Genomic DNA, 13,885 nt, shown 5'->3' on the forward strand with positions numbered 1-13,885 from the left:
AAGCGAAGTAACAACCTAGACCAATCATTAGGGTTAGAGCAGCAGCCAAAGGCTAAGACAGTTATTAAGATCAGTGCTGAGATAGTATTTAGAGAGGTACATTGAGAAAGGGAGGGAGAATTATTAACAGAAAGCCATCACACAGATGAAAGATTAGAGGAAAATTAGCTGTATCTACACTGATACAAAGAGCATGCTTTCATATACATGTTAAAGAAGAGTGCTTTGTTAGCAGGAAAACTAAACTGAACGATTTTTAATGTAACAAACATAGAGTTTTTAATTATTAGTGTACAAATGCATGATTTAACTTATGGTGGCCTCCCTCTGAGGACGAATTTACCTGCCAGAAATCCCCTTTGAGAACAGAAATTGATTTACCATAAAGCTGAGTTTATTTTACAGCCTACAACTGCTGTACAGCCTTTGCCACTAAACTGGTGGTAAAAAAGTCTGTTCACACCAAGATCGAAACAAAACATGAAACAAATCGCAGATGACAGGTCTATTTACACCAAGAAAGAAAAAGCCAAACAAATCGCAAGTCAAAGGTCTTTTCACACCATGAAAGAAAAATAGCTAAACAAATCGCAGACAAAAGGTCTAATTCCACCAGTAAAAAAGAACAGAAAACAAATCACAGATGAAAGGTCTATTTACACAAAGAAAAAAACTAAAACAAATTGCAGACGAAAGGACTATTCACGCCAAGAACAAAAAAGTAAACAAATTGCAGATGAAAGGACTATTGACACCAAGAACAAAAAAGTAAACAAATTGCAGATGAAAGGACTATTCACACCAAGAACAAAAAAGTAAACAAATTGCAGATGAAAGGACTATTCACACCAAGAACAAAAAAGTAAACAAATTGCAGATGAAAGGACTATTCACACCAGGAACAAATAAAGTAAACAAATTGCAGATGAAAGGACTATTCACACCAGGAACAAATAAAGTAAACAAATTGCAGATGAAAGGACTATTCATACCAGGAAAAAATAAAGTAAACAAATTGCAGATGAAAGGACTATTCACACCAGGAACAAATAAAGTAAACAAATTGCAGATGAAAGGTCTATTTAGAACAAGAAAGAAGAAAATACAGAAGAAAGGTTTATTTACACAAGTAGAAAATAAATCGAATAAATAGCAGACAAAAGGTATTTTTTACAAAAAAACAAACAAACAAAAAAATCGACCAACAGAAAAAAAACCTAGCTTTGTTGCAAGAAGAATTTCGTTTGGTGTGAATAAGTCTTTAACATGACTTTCTCAAATCAATTTGCTCCAAATCGTCTTGATACTGTGGAGTCAGATATCAAACATAATGGATCAACAACATATTACATATTATAAAATGGATAGTTCCAGTATAGTCACTGCTGAAGGGGTTGCAGGCACTCCGCTTCAAGTCGTGCCTAACGATGGCCTTAAGCTGTGACTATATTCACAATATAGCACAGCCTCTCATTCCTTATTGCTTAATTATAAGTACTCAAAGAAGTCTATTGTTGAGATAAATGTATCTTTACTCCATAAATGTAATCTTTAGGCCTTGTACATTAAGTTAGCTAATATTTGTGAGCTATAAGGTGTTTGTTCAGGAAGTGAGTGTGTAAACCTACCATACTCAGGGACCTGCCCTGTGCCTCTCTTGAGTAGCAGACGAACCCTGCGGCCACCTGATTTGATGAGCTCAATAGCGTGAGCATGGGTCATATCTCTCGTGCTCTCCCCATTTATCTCAATGATTTGATCACCAACCTGAAAAAGAGACAAAATATGACTAATATATTTATAGGAAAAATGGTTTAAACAATCAAGGTTTTTGATGGAAAGAAAATTGTTAATCTCTCAAAAGGCGTTCACACATGCATTGATTTTATTGTTGGAGGTTACAAAGTAGCGGTGGTCAGACCATAAATTCTTGCCAATACAAGAAGTTACATGTATTACTGCATAACTTCTCAAGCCATTTTAATCCATTACCTTGAATAATTTAACAATTTATCGTAATAAAAATATGGCAATGTGTAATGTTTTATTATAATTTATTGTTATGACTTTATACTATAACAGAATACTATAACAGATTTATAGACCCATTCAAGCAGCAATTCTGATCATAAAAATAAAATAAAAAATAAATTGGTTGTGTAATTTCCATCCTAAAACACACCATAATTATTAATCAACATACTAGTTCAACATGTTAGGCTAGGATTCCATTTAGCATTTAGTGATGTGTTTTCAAATGCATGTTCAAAAGTAATTATTCCATGACAACTTTGAATTGCAACACCTCAGGTTTTAATGATACAATTAATATGAATGTAATGTATTATAGATAATTATTCAGTAGGATCAGTATTGGTTCATAACGCACGTTGGCTGCTTTGGCTGAGCGCTAATCAGTATTAGCAGTCACGAATACGCTTTAGCACCAATTAATTTAAGCTTTAACGTCACTGAATTAATAAACCATAGGTACCAAGCCCCTATGGACCAAAATACTGATGTCCTAAAGCTCCTCTGTGTCAGATGTGGGACTATCGAAGATAATGAGGGCATCTTAATTACCCATTACAGATAAACAGGGGCCTGGTATGGTCGTAGATATTATCACAAGTACTCTAAAGTTCTCCATTAACTGACAAAAGCCATATTCAGATGAGACTAGTTTCCCTGAGGAGGTCAGGTGAACATGTTTTACTCTACTCAGGGGGCCTGAGTTAATTTACTTAGGTGTTGTTACACAAGCACATTACCACAAGGAACAGGTTTCTTGGTACTTTTAGCACCTGCAGTTGAAAGGAGCCATCAGCCATTTTTTTTAATTCATCGTTTTAAATTGTTTGTCTACTGCTTTATTTATACTGAGGATTCTGACATCCTATTCGTTTGACAACCTATGTTTTACATGCAAAGGTACAGCCACTTCTACCTCTGTAATAACTATAGATCCCAATCACGCCTGAATTAGTACCATTTTATGAAATTGCAGGTCTCCCGTATAAATAATTGTAAGTCAAACATCTTTTAGAAAACAAATCCAGTCCAAATAATGCTAAAAATAAAATTTGCAGACAAATGCTGCAAATTTTTGAAAATATAGCTGTAAGCGCCCCATGACAGGAAAAGCCACCTACACTCATCCTGAATCTATGGTAAGCACGAAGTTGCATGCAGAACTTGTCTTGTGTCTGTGGACTAATTAGCCTGGGGCTGGGGAAAATGAAAGAGCCAATTATAGTTACAAATGGAGAATTCTTCTCAAATGGTCTCATTTGACTCATTAAGATCTTGATTGAATTGGGTATAGAGAACAGTACGACCCTCAACTCTCTCCCATTATTGACGAGCAGTTTCTGGTCATTGTTCCTGGACTGGGTTCCTCTGACCCATGTGAGTTGGGGTGGAGTATGTCATTAGTAAAACCCTTGCAGCTCACAGCATCAGAATCTCTATACTGTTTACAGCTCATCACTGTGTATCTAGAGGGTATCTGTGGTAATCTACAGCCGCAGTGTTTGAGGGGACTATATGACTTCATGTTTAATGGAGTTTTTAAATACCACAGGTCTGTACCACCACAAACTAATTACAATTCCTTCCAAAGGCATTTTTCCAACGTGCTTTGGATACATTTACTCCCTTTATGTGTGTGTGGTCTGCAGGTAAGGGACTATCAGATAAATATGAGAGGTTATAAAACAGTGAGAGAGAGGTAGAAAGAGAGAGATAGAATATCCGTAGGGGCTGTTAATGGACATTAGCAATGACAGCTTAATTACAGAGAAGAAGTATAGAGGGAACAGTATAAAATAAAAGAGTTGCGATGGATGGATGGACATGAAAGAGAGCCAGATGGATGGAAAAGAAAGAGATGGGTGGATGAATGGATGGATAACAGACAGACAGACGATAGATAGATAGATAGATAGATAGATAGATAGATAGATAGATAGATAGATAGATAGATAGATAGATAGACAGACAGATAGATGTTGGATGGGTGGATGATAGATAGATTAGAAAGAGAGATAGATGGATGGATGGATAAATAGATCAAAAAGATTGATGGATGGATAAGAAAGAGGGATGGATGGATGGATAATATATATATATATATATATATATATATATATATATATATATAGATAGATAGAGAGAGAGAGAGAGAGATAGGTAGACAGACGGACGGACAGACAGGCAGGTAGATGGATGGATGGATGGATGGATGGATAAATAGATGAATAAGATGATAGATAGATAGATAGATAGATAGATAGATAGATAGATAGATAGATAGATAGATAGATAGATAGATAAATAGATGAATAAGATAGATAGATGGATGGATTGGTGGGTAGGTGGATGGATGGATGATTGATAGATAGATAGATAAGTAAGAGAGTTGGATGGATGGATAAATAGATCAGTAAGTTGGATGAATGGATAAGAAAGAGAGATGGATGGATACTATATATATATATATATATATATATATATATATATATATATATATATATATAGATAGATATAGATATATAGATAGATAGGTACAGACGGAATGACAGACAGACAGATAGACAGACAGATAGATAGATAAGAAAGAGAGATAGATGGATGGATGGATAAATAGATCAATAAGATTGATGGATGGATAAGAAAGAGTGATGGATGGATGGATAATATATATATATATAGAGAGAGAGAGAGATAGGTAGACAGACAGGCAGATAGGTAGCTGGATGGATGGATGGATGGATGGATAAATAGATGAATAAGATGATAGATAGATAGATAGATAGATAGATAGATAGATAGATAGATAGATAGATAGATAGATAGATAGATAGATAGATAGATAGATAGATAGATATGGATGGATGGATAAATAGATGAATAAGATAGTTAGATGGATGGATTGGTGGGTAGGTGGATGGATGGATGGATGGATGGATGGATGGATGGATGGTTGATAGATAGATAGATAGATAGACAGACAGACAGACAGACAGACAGACAGATAGATAGATAGATAGACAGACAGACAGACAGACAGACAGACAGACAGACAGACAGACAGATAGATAGATAGATAGATAGATAGATAAGTAAGAGAGTTGGATGGATGGATAAATAGATCAATAAGATGGATGGATGGATAAGAAAGGAGATGGATGGATAATATATATATATATAGATAGATAGATAGATAGATAGATAGATAGATAGATAGATAGATAGATAGATAGATAGATAGATAGATAGATAAGAAGGAGATGGATGGATAATTAGATCAATAAGATGCACAGACAGACAGAAGACAGACAGACAGAAGACAGACAGACAGAAGACAGACTGAGTTTCCAGTGCCATAAACAGTTGTCATTTGTTTGGCTGCTCCAACAGACTGGATTATGCAGTCTATGTATAACATGGAACTGCTGCCATCAATCATTAATTAAAACAAGTAAATGAGGCAGTGAGCTTGACAAATTAATCTTGATTCAGGATGACTGGTCACGATAATCCTTTATAGTCCTTTAGGATCTAAAGCAGAAATTGGCAACCAATGACACATAAGGTGCCATGTTTAATTATTCTTGATAATTATTGTGCCATATCCCATAGTTTGCCCTAAAGCGTCCCAAAAGTTTGCTGACACCTGCATTTCACAATGTCTCATAAATTTCCTCTCAAGGGACCAAGATTTCACCTAGGAAAACATTCTGGAACTGTAAGGGATGCCATCTTACCCTCATTCTCCCGTTACGTATAGCTGGTCCATCTTCGGCCAATCGCAGAACAAACAGGTCCATCTTATACTCGTGACCTCCACGGATACTGAAGCCAAAACCTTTCATACCCTTTTCCAACTCAACCGTAAAGAAATCAAAATCCTGAAAACACACACGCGGCACACACACACACACACACACACACACACACACACACACACAAGAATAAATTACGATTTGGATACATTCTGAAGATGCATAATTAAAAAAAAAAATGTTGGTATGCAAACCTCTGTTTGAAAGTGCCACTTAAAGGGATATTTTGGGTTCAATACAAGTTAAGCTCTTTTGAAAGCATTTGTGGCATAATGTTTATTACCACAAAATATAAATAATAAAAAATGTATACAATTTAGAAAAAAAGCAAAAATTACATGTACAGTGGAAGGGTTTACTGATGGTAAGTTGTCGTGACAACAAAGTTGTAAAATTGCATATAACTTTACACATATATGATTTGTAAGCAATTTTTTAACGCTAAAATCATGTTTACATCTTGTGTCTATACGTTCTTCTATTATTTACATCAGAACTGTTTTCTATCTAACTCCATACTGAAATCTACAATACAGTTGTATTATGTAAAGAGTATTGTAACTGCAGAGCTACCTGTGGCATCCGGTAGTCTGGTAAGGGAAAGGTGCGTGGGTCAGTGGACAGCTGTCTGTAGTCCAGCAGTGGAGGGTGCCTGTAATCAAGTGTGGGTGGCTGTCTGTAGTCTGCAACAGGAGGGTGTCTGTAGTCCACTGGGGGTTGACGGTAATCAGTGAACGGCTGTCGAATATCGGGTTTTACATCCTGTCTTGCTTTCACTTCTGACCTGTAGCTGAACAACCAATTAAATCACAGAATATGAATGAACGAATGAATGCCCCAGAAGTTCTCCCATCCAGGTACTGACCAGCCTCAACCCGGCTTAGCTTCAGTGGGCAACTGGTCTTGAGCTACAGGGTGATATGGCTGCTGGACAAATCAACCAAAGTTGCGCAATGAGATTTGAGAAGGGGAGATTATCATTGAGTAACTACTAAAATTTAGGTCTGTTCCTCAAAAAAAAAAAAAAAAGGGGGGAAAAAAAGAATATGGCTTCAGAAGTCTTGTAATATAGCACATGAGTTATATGGACTACTTTTTTTTATTTTTTTTTTATTTTGTAGCTCAACAGCTCCTGGTCACCATCCACTTTCACTGTATAGAAAAAAACAGCATGGCCATTCTTTAAAATACCTTATGCATTCCACAGAAGAAAAACAAACAAACAATCTTACAGGTCTGGAACAACATAAGGGTGAGTAAATAATGACAGAAGATTCAGTTTTGTGTGAAACCAATGTTCAAAAGCTGCAGCCATTTGAAATACTAGGTTTCATCAACAAACAACCACTTCAATACACTGGAATAAGGAATACTGACACTGTATTACTGTTACACATACTGATACACATTTCTGTTCACACTTTGGTAATACAGTATTTACTGAAATTATGTCGGTTTTCTGGTGGAAGCTGTCAACAACACCCTAGCACAGATAGAACTAATGCTCTAATGAATTTTTCAAGTTTAATGCAGGATAATGTTCCGTTGAAAATGGCAAAGCCTAAGGAGCTCTAGAGTATATATTGAAACTTGAGTGAGCTCGGAGAGGAAGTGAGAAGTGGAATCACTGGCCCCTGCAGGCTATATAAATGATTAAAACCTGTTTTAAAGAGCCATGCAGGTAAATTATTCAGTTCTGTAAGAGTTACGTGATTTTACCTAACAACCTAATAGTGAGAGTGTTAAGAGCCACAACTTAATACTATGAACTTTAACCAAGTATGTTATTTTAACCAGGTGATAGGCCGAGTCTGACTGAAGTATATCTGCAGAAACAATACAGTATGTTAACTCTAAATAATCACACTCAAAAATGACAGTTTTTCTAAACAGAGAGATATTTGACAATCATAATCTCAAACTAGATTTAAATTGTTTTCGAAAAAAATGAGTGGTGTTTGCCAGTGATTCTAAGGTGTTAAGGATGGTTGCCAAGTTGTTGCTATGCAGTTGCTTACCTGAACTGGGTGTTTTTTTTATCATTACTATGCGGTTACTAAGGTGTTCAGAGTGGTTGCTAACTAGTCAATTTAAAAGAGTCTATGATATTTTGGTGTCTACATACAGTATGTTTAGATAGCCTGCTTCAATGCAAGTCTATGGGATTCTTTTCCACCTGTTTTATTGTCTGCAAGGCGAAAATTGTACATTCAATCATTTTAGTAATAACACATCTCTCCTCTGTCGCAGAAAACTTGCAGAATGTGTTACACCAAAATGGATTTAGGAATACAAGATGCGCATCAGAAAAGTCATGCCACTGAATAACTCATTCATAACTGGACCAACAATCGAATCTGAAAAGTTTTTCTGGTCATCCTGATATAAAGGTGTCTAGAAAAATCCAAAAGCCGACATAGAGTTTGCAGAATGAACTAAAGCAACTGAATTCGAGAACACTTTAACACTACTTGTTTTCATTGCATTCTATCCAATTAAATTTGTAAAACTGAAGTTTACTTATTAATCCACTTGAATAGTGAATTGGACTACATGAATACTTTTTGTAACATTGATACAAAATGCTTTGCCGTTTCCGTTTCCCTGTATGCGTTGCATGGGACTGGATGGGGTTAACAAATGTTGCTATTATGCATTATTTTATGTCTTTTTGAGCAAAATGAGAATAGGAGATGTGTTAATTAAGAGGTAGACTGATATATCGGTTTTACTGATTGATTGGTGCTGAGAGTTGCTTTTTGGAACTATCGGTTATCGGTAGTTTTTCATCATTTCATTATTTCAAAATAAGAGTCCCTGGTGTGTTTTGGGCTTGTTTATACTTAAAAGTCCCGTGTTATGCACAAAATTCTGGCCAAAATTCATTTTGGACTCATTCTCTTTGCCCTCCATAGTAAAGAAATATTTTTTTTTTTACAGTTTATAAATTGATTTTAAAAAGTATATGCTGATAAATTGGTTATAGGCCTTTCCCACCACCTTAGTTATCAGTATCGGCAAAATCCACTATCAGTCGACCTCTAGTGTTAATATTGAATGTTCTGTTATATTGGTATTTAAAATGAGTTTGCTAGAGTTTTGGGGGTTACCATTGTGGTGAATACTGGCGCTTGTGCTTAGATTGGCGATGGACTTTTACTTACAAGTGATGTTTGATTCGAGTGCTGATTTCACTATCCTTACACTTGCTAAATGGCAAATACTAATGATTAATAAAATAAATTAATTTGGACCAACATAAGAAAATTAATTAAACATTAGTAAGCTTAGTTAAGTTGAGTTAAAGCTACAATAGTACATTCATTTGACCAAATCCATCTAAATTATGTTGGCTGAATGAGACTGGCTTCATTTGAATATAATAAAATAAACTGCTTGTAAAAACGTTCTCAAATTCTATTAAGTAAGTGTAATGACTTCATTTTTTGAGTACAGTATAACAACTTCTATTGTCATGATGCCAACAAACCCTATAATCTGTGAAACGTTGTAACGCCGGTAAATCCCTGAATTTTATCTACTCAAATCATGTTAACATTTATAATGTTTACGCCTTGTGGCTATACCTTCTTTATTTGGGGGTTTACGGATTGGCCCCATTGACTTCCATTGTAAATGCCTTACTGTAACAACGTTTTTAAATAAACAGGTTAAAATTATTTTAATTTTTATATTAAAGGGTTATACAGAATAAACATTTAATACTACTTATTCTTCAAACACGTTACCCCAAGTATGAGCTAAAGTAATAGTGATTCTTGCATCATGAAATAATTATGAATATGACACAAAACAAACCTTATAAAAACATGCTGAATCAATAAAGACATTTGTGTTTGGGACTTACCCACTGTCATGGCTGTAGATCTGTATTGGCACAGTTGAGGGCTGGGTGGGCATGTTTTGCTGGGTCACTGAGCTGGGCTGATTGGCTGGACTGGCTTGAGTGGCAGGGCTGTGTTGTGCTTCTGAGTTAGGCTGAGGTGCAGAGTTAGATTGAGGGGTGGAGTTGAGTAGAGGAGCAGAATTGGTCTGGTTCACAGTGTTGGATTGGCACACTGGACTGGGCTGAGCCATTGGGCTCTGTTTCTCTGAGCTGCCTGCAGAGGGTGTGCTGTTCATCTCTGAAACAGAGCAGATGAGGATTAGAGTGAGATAAGTTCATTTCAGGGGTGTCAAATCTTCACTTGGCAAATTTCCTCTTAAACATTTCCAATTAACCCTCAAATCAATCTATAACTGCCGGACAAAAGCTCCATTATTTTGAGAAGATCCCTTTGTTCAACAGGTATTGTTAAGCAGCAACTCTATTCAAAAATGATTTGTTAAACTTGAAAGAGCAAATCTCACTCACACCTGTGTAACAATAAAAGATAATAAGATATATATATATATATATACTTTTTGAGCCGTAAAGTTGTCCAAATCATCATTTTGAGGTGGGACTACTTTTCTAGATAGAGAACATTTTTCCAATTCCTGTGGATGGAGTTTTCTCCATGTAAAAAGTGATTTAGGAATAGTTGCGTCACCTTATTGGCTTTACATGTTCATTATAAGGTTGTAAGCTATTTTATAACACTGGTCTTATGTTAACAGGAACGATGTTTAAGTCCTGTGGATATACTTTGCAATAATTATATATTTTAAATGTTTGTTGAAGGTAAATTAATTGCCCCATAGACTTTTATTGGACATGCATTACTGTTTTTCGTTCTTGTTTAACAAACTAAGGACTAAATGATCTGTAGTAATCGACAGTTACTACAGATAGTTCACCCAAAAAAGAAACTTATTTCGCCATTTACTACTACTCGTTTTTTCATCGTTTAAATGTTTGAATCGCTATTTGAGTGAAAGCATCCAGATACTTTCTGCACAAAGTTCAACAGACATCCACTCACCATCCTGAGGGATGATCCTGAGTGTCACACTGAGTCCGGCGTCCTTGATCAGTTTGACGATGTCCGCGTGCGGCATGTTAACGATAGACTGATTGTTGACAGCTAATATGCGATCTCCAACTTTCAGTTTCCCACTGTGGTCTGCTGGACTTCCCTCAATGATTCGCCCAATCTTATGAGGCACATCTGCGACACACACACATACACACACTTTTTAAGTGATACAGTACCAGAGTTCCTCCAAATTTAGCGTTTTCCATCATGGCCTCTAAATTTCCTTTTCTGTTAGCACTGTCGTTTTTGTACAAGCGTGGGCGCTGCATTAGAACACAGTAGCCAGCCTCTTCAGACCTCAAATAGAGGAGCATCAATTATTGAAATATAAGTTTAAAAGACATGCTGCATATTTAATACCACTATGACTCTCAGAAGCAGCAAGACTGAGTGAGCTATTAGCATCGTACTGTCTACTGTTTTGGGCAAGATGTTAAAGGAATGTCTCGGGTTCAAAAGTTAAGCTCTATGGGCAACATCTGTGACATGCTGTAAATGACCATAGACAATCATTTCAATTTATCTCTCAGTTTGTGAAAACATACACACATTGCATTTACAGTTATGCACTTACAATGAAAGTCTAAGAGGCAAGGTATTGCATTGGAATATATGTTAAAATACACACAGTTTTGAAAGTATAGCCACAAGACCTAAACGTTGTATGTGCTAACATGAATCTATTCACAAAGTACTGTTTACATGGAGCAAAGTCCACCTTCTGGAATTAAAGGGATCTCACTTGGTGGTTCCAATCCACTGTGATATATTCAGTTGTCTGTAGCCTGTGAGTACAGTGTAACAGCTTACAGAACAAATATGGTTTGTAATGAATGTGTAGAATGCTTACCAGCAGCAGGTGCAGTTTCAGGTCTGTTCAATGAACTGATAATAACAAATCCGAATCCTTCGGTCTCCTTGCGCTGGATGGTGACATCACTTGTCTGGTGATTCTGATTAGCTCCTGTGTCTGGTGGGGAGGAACCTATGGTGGATGGGGCGGAGTTCTGGGATAGGGCAGAGTTATTAGAGAAAATTCTGGAGTTGAAGTCACTCCTTGGGGAGCTGTGCTGGGTAGATCCAGGACTGCGGCCGTTCTCAGGAAAGGGTTCACCTAAAGATAACAAAGTGAGAGAGAGAATGTACGCTAAAGGGATAGAAGTGAAATAAAAGAGCTTGATGTACTTGAGTTTGATAATAGGGATTGTGAATATTTAATGGAACATTTACAATTTGAATATTCAACGTTATCCAGTACTTTATCAGCAATTTTCTCCTACAATTCCCTGATTATTTTCTAGAAACAGTAACATTACACACATTAAATGCCTGATGAGTAAAATTTTTAGACATATACAGTTATTAGTAATAAATAATAAAATTGCAAGATAGGGAAAGTAGAGCACAGGCAAAAAAACAAAAACAAATTCTTAATAGTATTTTTGTCTTATTTTCTAGATACATACAATCATAGCCCCTAACCACATCCTCCACAGTTTTAGCAATACATGTGTTAATATGCGTTATTAATAAAAATTGTATATCCTTTTTATATGCTAAAATGAGAACTTTCCTGACCAATGACTTATAAATAAATACATCATTTATATGTTAAAAATATGTTTATTTAAATTTTTTCGAATATTTGTCTTTTTTATCTTATTTATGTATACATTTTGGAAGGTTTATACATATTTTAATTTGTTTTATATCATTTAAATTTATTTTATTTGTTTATTTATTAAACCCTGGTTGCCCCGGCCTTTCTGTGTGGAGTTTGCATGTTCTCCCCGTGTCTGCGTGGGTTCTCTCCGGGTACTCCGGCTTCCTCCCACCATCCAAAAGACATGCAGGCTAGGTTAATTGGTGTCTCCAAAAAAAATTGCCCTAGGTGTGGATGTGGATGTGGAGGTGAGTGTGAGTGTATGTCTGTCTATGTGTGGCCCTGCGATGGACTGGCGACCTGTCCAGGGTGTCCCCCGCCTTTCGCCCAATGTTAGCTGGGATAGGCTCCAGCCCCCCGCGACCCTGTACACAGGATAAGCGGTTGACGATGGATGGATGGATGGATGTTTATTTATTAGCACGTTTTAGAACAATGTGTAGACTTTTCAGATGGTCCCTTAGTCACTGTAGACAACTTTTCTAACTTATGTCAATGTTAAACTGCCGATCTGGACCTATTTCACCATGATGCCATCTGACCAGCTTAAAAACGGGACAAATCACGTCCCATACTGTTAATTTCATATTTAAATACGGAACGATCCGGTATTTTACGGGACCGGAGGCAACCCTAACTGGGTTATTCATTATAGGTAATCTTCTAGTGTATATGCATATTAAAAATGATTTCCAGATATTAATAGATTTGTATTTTGCAGGCTAAACAGCTCATTGCCATCTCTTGGAAAGGCCCACTATATCTTGACGGCTAAAAGAAATGTTCTCATGCGTTGCTGTGGAAAAGGTCACATATTCTTAGCGGCAAAGAAACTTTATATAATTTATTACAAATAATGACATTTGTCATGTATATTTGAATGTGCATTTTGTTAGTCTCTACTGCACTGGAAATGTCTATGAGTGATATCATATTTGTTGTAACTTGTACTCCCAATTTATTAACTTTTTGTCTTTAGTGTGAGAGGAACAAAGAGAGAAAAAAAGAGAAAGATACACAAGCTAATAAGGGATCATCTAAAGCTGTTCTGAAGCATCTCTGAGATCATAAATTAAGCCAATAAAGACAGCAGCCGGCCATTTCTCCTACAGCTCCACTGAGATGGAGGAGGAGAAACGATTGTCCAGAACAGATAAGAATGGGAGGATGAATCAGATGAAGGCAGGGCTCCAGTGGGCACATGATCTGAGCCTCAGCTACATTAAGAAACAGTACATAGTGTGGACGAGCAAGAGAGATAGAGAGAGAGATAGTTGTATTACAAGCAGTAGTAAAATTACAGAACCTGCTTCATTACCTCACATTACCTTACCTTCATTACCTCCCCACACATGACAAGCAAACACATGTTACAACAGTCTATAATTGCTGTAACT

The 13,885-nt window shown here is 36.4% G+C and overlaps 1 protein-coding gene across 1 annotated transcript in view; it reads right to left on the reverse strand.

Moving 5' to 3' along the window:
- Positions 1-13,885, reverse strand: part of LOC127637422 (membrane-associated guanylate kinase, WW and PDZ domain-containing protein 2-like) — a 283,966-nt gene that overhangs the window by 11,371 nt on the left and 258,710 nt on the right. Inside the window, exons 16-21 of the mRNA XM_052118464.1 lie at positions 11,676-11,939; positions 10,772-10,957; positions 9,715-9,991; positions 6,420-6,636; positions 5,769-5,912; positions 1,629-1,767 (exon numbers count right to left, since the gene is read on the reverse strand). Of these exons, the coding sequence (XP_051974424.1) occupies positions 1,629-1,767; positions 5,769-5,912; positions 6,420-6,636; positions 9,715-9,991; positions 10,772-10,957; positions 11,676-11,939 (1,227 nt within the window). The remainder of the gene's footprint in view (positions 1-1,628; positions 1,768-5,768; positions 5,913-6,419; positions 6,637-9,714; positions 9,992-10,771; positions 10,958-11,675; positions 11,940-13,885) is intronic.

Source organism: Xyrauchen texanus, chromosome 45 (assembly GCF_025860055.1).
Source record: "Xyrauchen texanus isolate HMW12.3.18 chromosome 45, RBS_HiC_50CHRs, whole genome shotgun sequence".
Classification (NCBI taxonomy): Eukaryota; Metazoa; Chordata; class Actinopteri; order Cypriniformes; family Catostomidae; genus Xyrauchen; species Xyrauchen texanus.